General features: G+C 39.6%; 1 protein-coding gene across 1 annotated transcript in view; it reads right to left on the reverse strand.

Annotated features, from left to right (window-relative positions):
• LOC136866382 (BSD domain-containing protein 1) overlaps positions 1-10,693 on the reverse strand; it is a 93,930-nt gene extending 83,237 nt beyond the window's left edge. Inside the window, exons 1-2 of the mRNA XM_068226852.1 lie at positions 10,532-10,693; positions 4,078-4,194 (exon numbers count right to left, since the gene is read on the reverse strand). Coding sequence (XP_068082953.1) covers positions 4,078-4,194; positions 10,532-10,693 — 279 coding nt within the window. The remainder of the gene's footprint in view (positions 1-4,077; positions 4,195-10,531) is intronic.
• Between the last annotated feature and the right edge of the window lie 3,759 nt (positions 10,694-14,452).

Below are 14,452 nucleotides of genomic sequence, written 5' to 3' on the forward strand. Positions count from 1 at the left end.
GCCTGAATGTAGAAATTTAAGATACAGGGACAATGTAATTTACGTCAATTTTATTATTTTTCAGATCAAATATGAGAAAAATACCACATAGATCAACATAGAAATACTGCTATGCATCTGGTACGAGTACAGAAATCTGTATCAACACAGCCTTTCTACCAGTCCACTTTGGGCAGCGACCAACAATCATTTTCTTCAGACCTATGCACTGCAATGTTGGGAGCTAATATGCCCCTACATAAACCGGAGCATCTTCAAATTATCACAAGCTGCTGGGAGCAATCACCAAGTTGGAGAAGAGTGGCATGCCACTGGTGGAGTCATTTAGGATTGTGGAAGAAGTCAGGGGAAGTTTTGACCGAACCTCTGAGAAGGCAGCCGCTGTCAGCGAAATAAAACCAGATGAAGTGATTTCACTGAAGTTTTTTCCAATCACTTCATGTGATGTTGAGAGATCTTTCTCTCAGTACAAAAGCATTATGCATGAGAGGAGAATAAGATTGTTACCGGAAAGCACTGAAACGTCGCTTGTAAATTCCTGTTATAGTAATTGAGTGTGTTATTAAATTATAAGTTATTTTTTGTGCCTATTTTACACATTAGTGCCTATTTAAATGCCTATAGTGGCTAATTTAAGAGCCTATATGCCTGCCTATTTTAATTGTTTTTAGTGCCCATAATTCTCGTCTCTACTTATGAATGATACAGCCGGAGAGTTGTAAATAATATTCTCAGTCCCCACAAAGAAATATCTTTGGACTTTAATAAGAGAACACATGAGATAAAATGGAACATTACGAAAAGCGAAAGCAATATTGTGCTTTACTTACTTTGAAAAATTGTTTTAACAGAGCACATAAAACATTCTGTGTTCTTAATCTGCCCCTGTAGGAAATTAATCCTAGTTTTGACTGAGGTAAGGTAAGGTAAGGGTGTATTCTGCCCGAAGACAGGTCCGAACCTCCACAGAGGTATGCCTGAGCCGGAGTTTACATACGGTAGGGTGGCCAGTTCCTTTCTGTTCCTTCATTCCCTTACCCCTCACCAACAGCGTGTGGCAACCCATCCAAATCTTGACACGCCCAATGTTGCTTAACTTCGGAGATCTCACGGAATCTGGTGTTTCAACATGGCGGGAAGAGACATTAAACTTGCATTAAATTACGAGTTGCATTCTTTAGTTGTCTTTTGAGAGACACTATTGGCTTTTGGGCATCGGTAAGAGAAGTAGACTGGCCATGAATTTGACTACGACCAAGCTGAGCTTGAACCTTACTGCTCACTGTTGTCATCACTGCTTCACTCATCATGATTCACGTTCCTTATCCTCTTGATACTGTCTTAATTCCTTTTCCTACAGGGTGCCTTTCACGATTTTACCTCAGTGGATAGGTATTTTGGTAAATTTGGAAAAGTATGAGGCATTGCTCCTCACACGAGGAAATCCAACGCTTTACCGTTCACAATGAAACAGTTCGCCTTTATAAGCTAATTAAATCTGCTGAAAAATGCAGGTCACATATTCTGCTTTTGGCTGACAATAATTATTGCTTATCTTTCTGCAGAACAACTCTCATCCGCTTTGCAAACAGATAATTTTCTTTCGGTGGTATAAAAAATTGTCTTCCTTCTGTAACCCGATTTACAACCAAGAACGAAACAGTACGGCATATTCTCGAAATAAGAGAAAACTAGTTTATTCAACATACAAAGCACTACACAGATATTAATACAGACTTTTGGAAAATATCAAAACCAACAAATTCCCTCGATAGGAGTTATATTATTTTTTTTGCTACTTGCTTTACGTCGCACTGACACAGATAGGTCTTATGGCGATGATGGGATAGAAAAGGTCTAGGACTGCGAAGGAAGCGGCCGAGGCCTTAATTAAGGTACAGCCCCAGCATTTGCCTAGTGTGAAAAAGGGAAACCATCTTCACGGCTGCCGACAGTGGGGTTCGAACCCACCATCTCCCGGATGCAAGCTCATAGCTGCGCGCCCCTAACTGCACAGCCAACTTGCCCGGTACGACAATGTTAAGAAAGCGGAGTGATCACACTAGGTATTCTATTTGTCATGTTGAAATTAATGGGAACTAGTCTTGTTAGTCGCAGATGCTCCATCATACATGGTGAAAGCTAGAAAAGGACTGAAAGTTCTCGATCCAAAAAATGGTGCACCTATCATGCCTTATTAGCTCAGGAAATATAACAGAATTTTCCTGATGTTGACAGCTTAATTTCAAATATCATGAAAATATTTGTTAGCCTCCACTGAGGGTGGCAAAATTTACAGAACACACACAACTGCACTCTCTTTTGCCCTAACCAGTAATTATTCAATGGGGCAAAAGCAGCAGAGTATTAATAATAATAATAATAATAATAATAATAATAATAATAATAATAATAATAATAATAATAATAATAATAATAATAATAATCGTATGACCTCAGCTACCGTGTGCAGACATTTTGATTTGACGCCATCTGGCTGTAGCAGAGTATTACTGCGATATCTACAAAGCTGTGCAAAATAATGTTTCACTGTTTGATGCTAGTGATGCTTCACCCATAAGAACTGTTCGAGGACCATTTTCTAACAGTCGGTCTGGAAATTGGAGCCATATTAAGTCAAATTACTGAAGTAATTTAATAATTTAGAGACCAATGGTTTAGAGTTATGCGAGTGTTTGGAACTTGTACAAGATTTAAAATGCAAAATAGGAAGGCAACAGGCAGTACAGCTGTTTCTGTAAAGAACAAGCTGGAAAAAAGTGCCCAGTGGGAATCCTCGATATTCCACGATGTGCAATATTAGTGACATACTGTACAACAGGGTACTGAAATGACCTGGAGAAGATGACCTACAGTTTAACTAATAATAATGTTATTTGCTTTACGTCCCACTAACTACTCTTTTACGGTTTTCGGAGATGCCGAGGTGCCGGAATTTAGTCCCGCAGGAGTTCTTTTACGTGCCAGTAAATCTACTGACACGAGGCTGACGTATTTGAGCACCTTCAAATACCACCGGACTGAGCCAGGATCGAACCTGCCATGTTGGGGTCAGAAGGCCAGCGCCTCAACCGTCTGAGCCACTCAGCCCGGCCTACAGTTTAACTGCAGTGACCTGATTTTGTTTCAGTATGCACCCATTATATCTTACAACAATGAAAGGAGCTTCTAATACGAAAAAGTGGTGGGTGACAATAAAAGAATTTGAAGATGCATGTGTTTATTTCATGCAATGCTGAGAAGAATAGGGAATAAGTGGTATGTAAAGTTTTAATATTCTACTTCCATTAAATTTTTATGCCCACGGCAACTGTCAGTGCATTTTACATTCTGATAACTAATACGATTTTCATTGGTTTGTGGGAACAGCAATGTGGCCTATGTCACAACTGAGTAAGAATGCAATACTAAAGAAAAATAACTTTAGTACCAACCAAAGTTTAATGACTGGTAATGAATTAATGATATAGACTAGTGGAATTGATAAAAGAACTAGCAAGGGTATTAACAGATGTAGTGTAATAAGATTGTATACACTAATGAATATCATAAATACTAATGGCAAAAATAATTAATTATTGGAAGTTCATATGTTTGGTCATATTTAGTTATTTTTAAGAGCATATCTGGATGATTTTTAGGTCATAAACATCCAGACTCTAATGATAATACAGGACATTTCAGATGGATCTCAACTACCACAAAACCTACTACCGGTGAATTCATACACTAAATCACTAGTTTATGGCTCATGATTGACCTTAATAACAAAGACCAATCCGCATGCTTTAAAAGGAATTTGACAGCAATAGTAAGAGAGTAATTAGATGAAGTGTGATATGAAGATAAAGAGATCAGATAAAATGGCTAAATGCAGCATCAAAAATATCAAGCAAATTGAAGTCTCACAGTAAATAGACATGATGATTGAAGAGCTTAGTTTGGAATCTGCAATTTCCAAACCACATGTTGAGAAAGCTAAAGATCTTAAATAACAACGTAGATGTATATAATATGACACAATAAAAATTACTGAGAGCAATGACATGTCCTTACTTTTAATTTGTCCTTTAAAACTGTGGTCGTAGAACTAACAACACTGGTGGCTTCACTCTTCACAGCTGAGGAAAATTCATCCAAGTCACGTTTAACAAATTCCAGCACTTCAACAGACTGAAACAGATATCACAATGATCCTGATAAAACAAATGAATATCTGAAACTGATACAAAAATTACAGTTACACTTTCCTTCATTGCTTAACGGACCAGTTCAGGTTAAAAAAAAAAAAAAATTAAATATAGGAAATAAGAGTGGATTCAATATGAATAATAAACTAAATTAATTGTAAAACTCAGTGACAATTGAGTACCTCAGTAGACAGGAGCCAGAGTGCATGTTTCACTAGAAATGTCCAGTGCTGTTAAAAAACTAAATTGAGATATGTCGTATTGGACACTCTTTATTCATGTTTTCAATATCTGGATCAGATGCTGCACCTCCGCAGACCATCCTACAACACGACTGTGCACAGACAGAAAGTTTTGAAATGTGGCTCTGGAGGAAAATGATGAGGATTCCTTAGACAGCTCATCGCATGAATATGTCGATTCTGAACCTACTTCAGATAAAAGTTTATCTGTCGTGCGAGGTCTCTGCAGATCATATGCTACTCTGGTTATATAATGCGCTGAGAAGGTAGTCTTCAAAAGTTGATTTTTGAGGGCAAAGTCCATAGAATCAGTCCACAAGAAAAAGTACCAACACAATGGGTTGACGTGATGAGTGGCCCCTTACACAGTTATCTCCAAGTAACCACACTTAAGAGTTTGGATAGAGAAGAATGGTGGAGTATGGTTCAAATCAGCAAGATGGCCGAATTATGATAGTCGTGACACCTACTACTCGTTTACATTTGGTGTTCAGTCATTCGGCTCTGATGTCAAGTACAGCAACACGCTGAATCTATGGCTGCTCAGTTAGTAAGTCCTTGGTAATACAATAGTTCCTTTCGCTCTAAACTCTTTAGCCCCTGATCGATCAACACACAGTCCATTCTCAATTCGCCCTACTGTTTTTGTATGTGTAGCAGTCACACATCTATATATATATATATATAAAATAAGAGTTTTGTCTGTACATTGCTCAGAATTTGAAAAGGATGGTATTTCTGCATCAGTCATGTGCACAGTAACAAAGAAATGCACTTTTTACTTTTCCGTAATTTCTGTCTGTCTGTATGTATGTACATGCATCACTAAAAAACGGCTAAAGAGAATTTAATGAAAATCGGTATGCAAAGTCGTGGAATAAGCTGCTACAATCTAAGCAATAAATAATTTTATTCACGCTCATAGAAATGGTAGTTTAGGGGAAGGCCTAAAATTTAATTTTCAAATATTTACGTCATTAATGGTCCTATCTCATTGAAAACTGGTATACAAAGTCAGAGAATAGGCCACTATAATCTAGGCTATACATTATTTTATTCACGCTGAATGAAATGGTAGTTCAGGGGAAGGCCTAAAATATAGGTCTCAAATATTTATATTATTAGTGATCGTATCGATAAATGCAACATAACCAAAGTTTTATAGAATTTCCGACCATTTATGTCTTATATATTTTTACCGTACCGGCTATGATAACACAGATACTCATGCATTTGTATTTTTGTTGCTAAGTCCATAACGACGCCGAGCCACGAGAAAATGGTTTGACAGAATTTAATGAAAATCAGTATAGAGAGTCGGGGAATAAGAAACTACAGTTTAAGCTATAAACAATTTTATTCACCTCGGATGAAATTGTAGTTTAGGGGAAAGCGCCTAAATTTTAATTTTTAAATGCCTATATTTTTGGTCCTATCGAAAAGTGCTAGATAACAAAAGTTACAGAGAATACAATTTCCAATCATTTATGTTTTATTCAGTTTTACTGTACCGACTATGATGAGTGGTATTTCAGAGTCAGAAGAAAACTAAATGTGAAGGCCTGCAGTATCGAAGGCGCATAACGTTGATCAACAATAACATTACACTGACCATTGTTTGTGATGTTATTTGTCTCCCTTATGTTGCCTTTCAACTCCAATGGATGGGATTACTGCTGCATACCGAGTACAAAAGCCTGACTGAATATTGGCGGGAAATAGCTAGGGAGTTAGAAAGCTTTCTTCTTTAGCATGCCATTCCTCTGGTTCATACATTTTCTGATACAGCTGATACGTAACACACCGGTTCTTCATAGTACGGTATTCCAGTTATTCGATCCCTACTCTGACGCGCTGTTTGGAATGAGCAGTGTGCATACCTACTTAAGGCAGAGGCTGACTTAGTAGTAGCAGCAGTAGCAGTAGTAGTATGACCTGGTCTAGAATAACAATTTAGACCTATTCCAAAGTATAGCACCACAAATAACTTAACTCAAAAATTCAACCATGAAAAGAGCCGTTTCTTAAGAAAAGCCTCTTCTTCTTCTCTTTTATTAAATTCTACATTCATCTTATTCCAAATTATCAGTGAAGAGGGGGTTTCTCCTCTGGCTTGGAGGAAAAATTTGCCTCCAAGTCAGATAGATTTTTCCGCCGCCAGTGTAGTGAACTGATATTTTCCGACTCATCGGGTACTCCTAGGAAACAGATTAGTAAAAGGGCATAGATTTGCCCTGGGAGTCTCCACTATTCAACCTTCTCCCCGCCGGAAAAAGACGAAGAGTGTTCACGAATCACGGCTGTCTGAGGCTTGGTCATTCCATCTCTGGAACTGTGGACTGTTAGATCAACAGCGTAGTCCTGTTCGTTAAAAGTGAGAAAATGTGTGGTGTTTCATCTGATAGAGTATTTCATACGAAAGTATTGCTTTTAGTCGCGCCATTCCTACTGACGTCATTGTAATGTATGTTCATTTCGGTTGGGAAAACCACTAAGACAGTCTTTCCGAGGATGTAAAATGCAGGAGGAGTGTGTCTACAATTATAATGAAAACTCCCCAACCCGATTGTGACTGATGGTAGGCAAGCGGGTCTATCATTACAGTGAAAATTCCCTAACTCAGTCTTCATATGAGAAAATATGTTTGGTGACTTCCCCGTCGTGTTTCTAGGGTAACGTTAAGAGCTATGGAATTGAATACAATCTTGCTCACAATGTGTACACTAGAATTCCATAGCGAAGCACGGGTACATCAGCTAGTTATTCTCTAAAATCCATTTAGACCTGTCAGTAATGTGAGACTCATGCGATGACTGTATTTAGTCCACGGACATTCTCACTGCTCTTGCCACTGTCTTCTATCCCCTGAGATAAACAAACACTATATCTTCGTTATGCCTAGGTTTGTCTCTTCATGCTCCCTACGAGTCCTTATAATATGGAGATTGCAGTTATAGGACAGCTGATCACAGTAAGGGGCATACTACCAGAGAAGTTTGTGAAGTTCTTAAAGTCCTTCAACCCTTTCCTAAAGCACTAATAATCAATGTGAGATCCAAATTTTCAAGTATCTGACCATTCCTGATAGTTGATAACGTGTATTTTTTATATATGCAGCCCCCTAATTTGTGAAGTATTTCTAAATACATTTAATAAAATATTATATTAGATATATACCAGGACAGTGACATGATTTTAGATTCAAAAATACACTTTTGCTACTAGAAACTGTCGGATAATGTCATTACTTCAGAACGTGCTAATATTTTAGGTGACCAGCATTCAATGGCACCCAATACACTACAAATGTAGTCTGATATACTTGTCAACAAACCTTATGCCTTTGTACAAGAAAAATTGACAAATGCAAAAAATATGAATTAATAGACTTCAGATTTGCTGATCATACTGGAGCTGATCAGCAATGATGCAACGCACCATCTGCAGAAGAAGTGCCTACGTTTTGTTTCTGAAGATGGTGAACCTCTAAGCCATCATTATGTTGTTGCTCATGGTAGGCAAGGGGGCCCAAAACTATTAGCAACATTAAGCCCTAACTGTGATTTGATGATGTATCCCCTACTCTTTCCCTGTGGTGAAGCAGGCTGGAACTCACAGTTGCATCACTATGATCCTCACAAGCAAAACAAGAGCTCCAGAATGACCAAGCTTCAGTTTGTTATGATGAGTCACATGGTAAGATTTCCAGAAATGTGACACCCACCTTTCAAAATATGGTTTACACAGGGGCAGTTATATATTGCATTCAGATATGCCTGTTCAGTAGAAGATGTAAAAGTCAAAATTAAGCCTATCACGAGACAAAGTACAATGTCAAGAAAAAGAAAGAAGAAAAAAAACACTACTTGTCTATGATGAGGTTCTTCTGTAACAAGTTTCATTCATTCAAGGTACCAATTATATTTTAAGGAAAACACTGTTAAAATATTAATAGGTTCGAATCCCACTATCGGCAGCCCTGAAAATGGTTTTCCGTGGTTTCCCATTTTCACACCAGGCAAATGCTGGGGCTGTACCTTAATTAAGGCTACGGCCGCTTCGTTCCAACTCCTAGGCCTTTCCTATCCCATCGTCGCCATAAGACCTATCTGTATCGGCGCGACGTAAAGCCCCTAGCAAAAAAAAACATATTAATACATTTATCGTGGAAATCTCTTCAGGCATTTAATGATAAACGATTTCCTTAGAAAAATCTACATACCTATGAGACTACAATGATCTCTTTAAAGCAAAGCTTATAGAGAGCTAACCATGTTAAAAGAGGACTAATAAAGATATCACTGCAGTAGGTTATCATCCTGACATTGTCCACTTCGGTAGCGTAATGGTTAGAGTTATTAGCTGTCATCCTTAGAGGTCTCAGTTCAAGTACTGGTACTGCCAGAGATTTAAGATTCGTAGGAGAACTGGTGCATGGTTAAAAAGATAATTTTTTTTTTTTACAATGTGCTTCATGTCGCACCGACACATATAGGTCTTATGGCGATGGTGGGATAGGAAAGGGCTAGGAGTGGGAAGGAAGCAGCTGTGGCCTTACAAAGACAAAAAATAAAAGGTACAAACAGCTCATACATTAAGTGATTTTAATTATAAACACTTAATTCCCTTGGCATGGCAACAGGGTGTTTGTGGTGTCTCCAATATTCCTGCATCTGGCATGCCACATAAAACACTATCCTCCACCACACTAACAAGGGAAGGGCGCGTACCGGAGAATCACCGAAACTTACGTAAATTTTGCACACACGTTAAATGAGGCAAGAATAACACAATGGCCAAAACATTTATTTCGGAATTTAACTTCTACAGAAAGCATTAAAGTTTGCATATTTGAAATGGCGCGCTTGGCTACGCGGGAATGCAGAGCGTGCTGGATTTACTCATCGAGGGATTGTGTCACTGATCTTTCTTATTCTATTAGCAATTGCATGGCAAGTTGCGAAGATAATGTAGCGGCGTTAGGAGAAACAATTTAATTCCTGCTTTAAGCAAACTAGAGTCCTCATCCTGAGGTGGTGCAGCTCTTTTCAGGCACGCCCCCAATGGAGGTGAGCAGCATGTACCAATTCAACCACATACCAGCCCTCCCGCCATTCTTACATTTCTGGCTGTACCGGGAATCAAAACCGGGTCCCCGAGGATGGCAGCTAATAACACTAACAGTTATGCTACAGAGGCGGACAATTCTTGAATTGATTACAGGTCAATAAATGAAATAGAATAAGAGTGTTATGGTGAAAATAAAGGTCAATCAGTATAATAAAGGATGTTACACAAAAAGACAAATTACTCCTTATAGTTTTTTGCAACGATGATGCCCATGGTAGAAATGTTGAAAGTACGAAGCGACTGCACACCTAACAAAGTGAGGATAAGAGCAAGTGGAACATTTTAGGTCACCGCTGTCAAAAAACTATTGCACAGGATGCTCAAAGGCTCCTGGCTTTTTGGACAAGTACTGACTTCGGCACCAGGTATGTTGCCACACAAAACAAAAATGAGCAGATGACAGATGATGGTATGTCAGAGACTAAATCTTCAAGATGGTGTTCCTCCGCTGTAAAATGATATCCAAATTTAATAATTGAACAGTGTCAATCTACGTACAAAACCTTTTCATACACTAAACCCGTATACATCGAATGGTTGACAGGAAGCTATGGAACTAGGAGGGATCATCACCAGTTGTACGGTATCTTAATTTTGTGAAGACTTATGCCCAGATAAGGAATCCAGAATGAGCGCTACTTTACCGGACGGTGTATTTTGCTTGAATATGCCCTTTGTTCAGTTGTATAGATCACATTTTTCTGGATTTAGTTCAACCAACATGAATATTTTCTTGCAAAAACATGTTCCTTCTAACAGTCTTACAAAACAAACCTTTCACTCCATTAAAGTGATGCATAAAGACCCCATTAGTTCAGCATTATGGTGTAGCTGTGGTGATGGACACCACAGATTGCACTGCAGCATAACTGATTTTTCCCCTTTTAAAGTTAATATCCTTCCTGTACACATCTCCAGGCTGAACCCACTTCTATCACTGTTACACACGTTTCCAGGTCCGTAGGACTCTATAACAGACTTAACTTCTTCTAAAAATATTTCTGCTGCTGCCATACTTTCTATTTCTTTGTTGGTCTGCTTTTTCGTCGGTACAAATGATTTCCTTTGTGACACAATACCATTGCGCTTCTTAAAGTTATGTACCCACATGTGGCATGCTTTAAACCCAGCGCACTGCTGGATGGTCACATCGTGACAATTATTTCATTATTTCGACGGGCAAAATTGATTTTTTTCTGACAGTATATGCTACTGCCCTTAATTTGTCGTGGCACGAGCCACTGTTCTTTAGATACTTTTCCCACAAATGTAAATCCTTTTTGCTTTTGACATGATGGAACCTTTGTTTCACCAACAAAAATGAAAGTGGGCCCCTCTTACCACTTCTCCAATATTGAACAGCTTTCCTTTTTTTAAGCATATGCCAGCGTGGCCTCAAATCAGCTGCTGGACACTGCGAATTGCAGGTAGGGTATGGAGTATCGTTGATCTCTCGAGGAGTGAACCCAGCATGCGGTGCAGTACTGCGTAGCCGAGCATGCAGATTCAAACATACGAAATGTAACACTTTCTGTAGGTTGCACAAATTAATTTCCGAAAGAAGTGTTTTGATCATTGTGTTATTCCTGGTTCATTTAATGTGTATGCAAAAAGATCGACGATTTTCCGGTGCGCGTCCTTCCCTCGTAAGATGCAGTTTCCTATCTATGGCAGATGCTGTCCACACTCGTCGGATCAATTGTTTTATAAGGACTACTCCAGACTTACAACGCGTAAATATTCACCCTAGAGGCTGGCTGGATCCTCAAATAATACCAACAATAGGTTATCTGGTTATAGGGAAACAGTAAAAACCGATGCAAGACATAATGAGTGAGGTAGTTTGCTACTGTTTTCCTGACTGGTTCATAAACTGCAGCATGAAAGAATGCATGACTGACCTTATGAGTAGCACTTTTTGTAATACTCAGACAAACTAGTTGTGCTCTGAACGTCATGGACTCAGCACTGCCCATAATTCAGTAGTTTCCATACTGTCAAAGCCATACATGAAACAGACCTCAATTAAAGGTACATCTTTTAGATGCCCTGTGCCAAGGGACAGATGAAAAATTTCTGCATCCATCAAGAAATAGCGACAGGTGAAAGACTAACAACAGCCACACAAAATTCTTCTTCTTATTATTATTACTACTACTACTCTGACATTCATCTCAGTGTCATTCTTTATTATCTTGGAACCATGATTTTGTTTTGCTGTGCAAGCCATTAGTTTTTATAAATAACAATATTATTGTACTTAGATTGATGCTTCCATGACTCATTTTTAAAAAATGCTATTTTTCGGGGCGTCAACCTAGAAAGATCTTTTGCCCCTACTTGCACCATATGTTAGGAACCTGCGTGTATTTGGAAATTGCAAAAATGTAAAGTGTTGAATGTGAGGAAAGGAACATTAAGGACGGCACAAACACCCAGTCTCCAGGCCAGAGATATTAATAACTTACAATTAAAAACCCCTGACCCGGCCGGGAATCGAACCCGGGGCCGCCGGGTGACAGGCAAACGTGTTGCCCTCTACACCGCGGGGCCGGACTCCACGACCCATAATAATAGACATGATAATACAGCTTTTAGGCTTTTGTCGCGTAAAGAAAACAAAGGGAAATTCTTTACATTTCGCAGAGACTTAGCTCCGCATCTTCAGAAGAAAATCTCATCTCTTCATGAGGAAGACTTCTCTAATAATGACTGTTTGAAATTGAGAATACTTTACCACTGGTCTGTTGTTCGTAGTACTCTCGTTCGTCGCCAGATGGCTCACCGTGGGAAGTGACGACTCCATCTTAGCTTGAATTAAGATATACAGTGGACACCGCTTATTATGATCACTCTGGGACGAAGATGATTTGATAACATTAACTGACTGATAACAGTAGCCAAAAAATAAAAATTGATACGCAGCCTCCTGTATTTATTCATAACCTACATCCACTACAATACAGTTAACTGTTTTCAGCTATGTAAAATAGTTCCTAATTTTTGTTTATTCTGGTTGTCTCTCAAAAGTCCATTAATGAATCTTTCATATTCATAATGTTTTTGGAAGTCCACTGACCTACGCTGAACACCTCATCACAAGATATTTAGCGCCTGTCGCATTTCAGCATTCATTGGTGTTTGTGAAGTTTCGCCAACATCGTCATCATCAGCATCGCTATCTTCTGCTCCGGGCTCATTACCTCTCATATCTAAATCTGCGGAAGCAACTGCCTCGCATATGTCGTCTTCTGACTGTTTTGCAACAGTAATGATGCCCTCATCAATGTTCATCCATTCCTGAAATTCATCTTCCGTTAAGCCTGCTGGACAAAGTTCAACATTCTCCTCTCCTTTTAGTAATTCTCTTGCATGCACTCTACTCGCATACTTGAGAACGAAATCCTTGAAAGCAAATGTGATAACATTCATGATCACAATACACGGAAGATTTTCAATGTTTCAGTATTTGTCCGTACCGGACTTCATAACAGTAATTATATAATACGGTTGATAACATTATCCGTGATTACAAAAAACGGTGTCCACTGTATCCTGTACAATACGAATGTGTGTTGTGAAATAGACAGCAAGGTCATCAGATGAATCAGAGATGAACATGGTAGAAGGGTTTGTAGCAAGGATGTAAAGGAGAGTGCATATTAGTCACTGCTAAGACCACAATTAGAGTATGGTTCCAGTGTATGGGCCACTGTCGCACATAAAGCGGATGACAAGATCAGCAGTAGTCACGTCATCGGCTAGTATGTGTTCGAGTGTTTCCTGCAGGCTGAGGCTCCGTCCTAGGCCAGAGAGATCGGCGCACTCTGTGAGGATGTGGGCCACGGTGAAGTATGCACCACAAGAACACACTGGTGCGTAGATTGTCCATGACCTATTCTCAGCCTACAAAATACTATGGCTTCTCTCTGCGAAGGCCGGAAAGAGTACCGCCACACGGAGGTTGTATTCTTAATTGCTCTCAGCTTGTTGGGAGTTCAGATAGTTAGCCACTCGGATTCCCAGGACGCCAAGATGGTTCGACATAGTTGAGAACAAATATCTTTAACAGGTACGTGCATAGGTATTGGAGGTAAAAGTACCTCTTCCTCTGAAGCTTCATCTGCAAGTTCATTTCCCGCAATCCCAATGTGGCTTGGAAGCCATGCGGAAGTGATTCTGGTGCTAGCATCACCTGGCCAGAAGATCATGAATCTGCTGCACCAGTGGGTGTTGCAAGAAACAGGTTTCAATAAACTGTAGAGAACTTAATGAGTCAGTATACATACATCAAGTCGCAGACTAACCACGGAGGTACCTCGCTAAAAGTCTGTTCAAAACAGCCACCAATATTCATATTTAGACCACGACACAAGCTATCAATTCGAAATCCGACCGGCCGTGTGCATTCGGCCAGTCTTGGTACCTCTGGTCGTACTAGGTACTAAAGATGCATTGATAGTTTGAATGTAACGGCATTTCATGAATTTTGGTAGCGTACGTGAGGAGTAACTGCTGCCTCCTTATCCGTAACGATGGAACTGCCGTTTCAGCGAGTAGGCTGGAAATGGGGCTCGTACGGAAAGCTCCCGTTGCCAACATAACTCCACTATGGTGAATACTGTCTGAAAGGCTCAGCACAGATTTTGATGCTGAGGCATACGCCGCACTACCATAGTCCATTCGGGACAGGACCACTGCCATGTAAAAACGTAGCAGCACCGCACGGTTAGCCCCCATGAAGTGCCGCTGAGAAACTTAAGCATGTTAAATCTCTTCATACCGGGCGAGCTGGCCGTGCGCGTAGAGGCGCGCGGCTGTGAGCTTGCATCCGGGAGATAGTAGGTTTGAATCCCACTATCGGCAGCC

Source organism: Anabrus simplex, chromosome 3 (genome assembly GCF_040414725.1).
Source record: "Anabrus simplex isolate iqAnaSimp1 chromosome 3, ASM4041472v1, whole genome shotgun sequence".
NCBI lineage: Eukaryota > Metazoa > Arthropoda > Insecta > Orthoptera > Tettigoniidae > Anabrus > Anabrus simplex.